Source organism: Naegleria gruberi (genome assembly GCF_000004985.1).
Source record: "Naegleria gruberi genomic scaffold NAEGRscaffold_35, whole genome shotgun sequence".
In the NCBI taxonomy this organism is placed as follows: domain Eukaryota; phylum Heterolobosea; class Eutetramitea; order Acrasida; family Naegleriidae; genus Naegleria; species Naegleria gruberi.
The window spans coordinates 1-1,036 of record NW_003163292.1 but is presented as its reverse complement, the minus strand read 5'-3'; the positions used below and the strand labels follow the sequence as shown (position 1 = coordinate 1,036).

The window sequence follows — 1,036 nt, the reverse complement described above, 5'->3', positions numbered from 1 at the left end:
CTTCAATTTTAATAAATTGAGGATGTAATTCTTGCCAATTAATAGAGGAATAATCGTCAACAGTCTTTTTCTTCTTTGTTTGAGGTTGATAATCTTCTTCTTCATCTTCTTGTAAAATTTGTTCCCATGTCCAAGCATTGCCTTTCTTAATTAATTGAATATTCATTCTTGCTAATTCTTCGTCAACAATTGTTTCTGTCATCTTATTAAAACAATATTGTTTTTTCAAATATTTAGTAACCTTATTAATTTCTTTTCTAGTAGTAGCATTATCATATAATGAACTCTGTTTAATCTCTTCTAATTGGTTTTCTGGAAAATATGAATTAACCCATTTAGTTAATTCTGAAGAAAATATAGTATTACTATTATCTTTTCCTTTCATTGCTTCTAAAAGTATTGCTTTTTGTTTTGGTGAATTAATTTTAACCCAAGCTGATATCCATTTTGGACATCTAATCATTGGAATATGTAATTCTGTGGCAGAGTAATTAAGAAAGATATTATCTAAAGATAGGTCAGTAATTATAGGAATGTTATTCCAGGTAATATCATAACTTTCATCTGATATATCAAAACCATCTTCTTGGAGCATAGATTGAGTAATTTGAGAACTGTGGGGTTGGGTTTGGGTTTGGGTTTGGGTTTGGGTTTGGGTTTGGGTTTGGGTTTGGGTTTGGGTTTGGGTTTGGGTTTGGGTTTGGGTTTGGGTTTGGGTTTGGGTTTGGGTTTGGGTTTGGGTTTGGGTTTGGGTTTGGGTTTGGGTTTGGGTTTGGGTTTGGGTTTGGGTTTGGGTTTGGGTTTGGGTTTGGGTTTGGGTTTGGGTTTGGGTTTGGGTTTGGGTTTGGGTTTGGGTTTGGGTTTGGGTTTGGGTTTGGGTTTGGGTTTGGGTTTGGGTTTGGGTTTGGGTTTGGGTTTGGGTTTGGGTTTGGGTTTGGGTTTGGGTTTGGGTTTGGGTTTGGGTTTGGGTTTGGGTTTGGGTTTGGGTTTGGGTTTGGGTTTGGGTTCGGGTTTGGGTTTGGGTTTGGGTTTGGGT

The 1,036-nt window shown here is 36.8% G+C and overlaps 1 protein-coding gene across 1 annotated transcript in view; it reads left to right on the top strand.

The window, feature by feature from the left end:
- Positions 1-1,028, top strand: part of NAEGRDRAFT_69507 (uncharacterized protein) — a gene marked incomplete at both ends in the record, with an annotated part of 3,289 nt that extends 2,261 nt beyond the window's left edge. The window contains one exon of the mRNA XM_002675190.1: positions 593-1,028. Coding sequence (XP_002675236.1) covers positions 593-1,028 — 436 coding nt within the window. The remainder of the gene's footprint in view (positions 1-592) is intronic.
- Between the last annotated feature and the right edge of the window lie 8 nt (positions 1,029-1,036).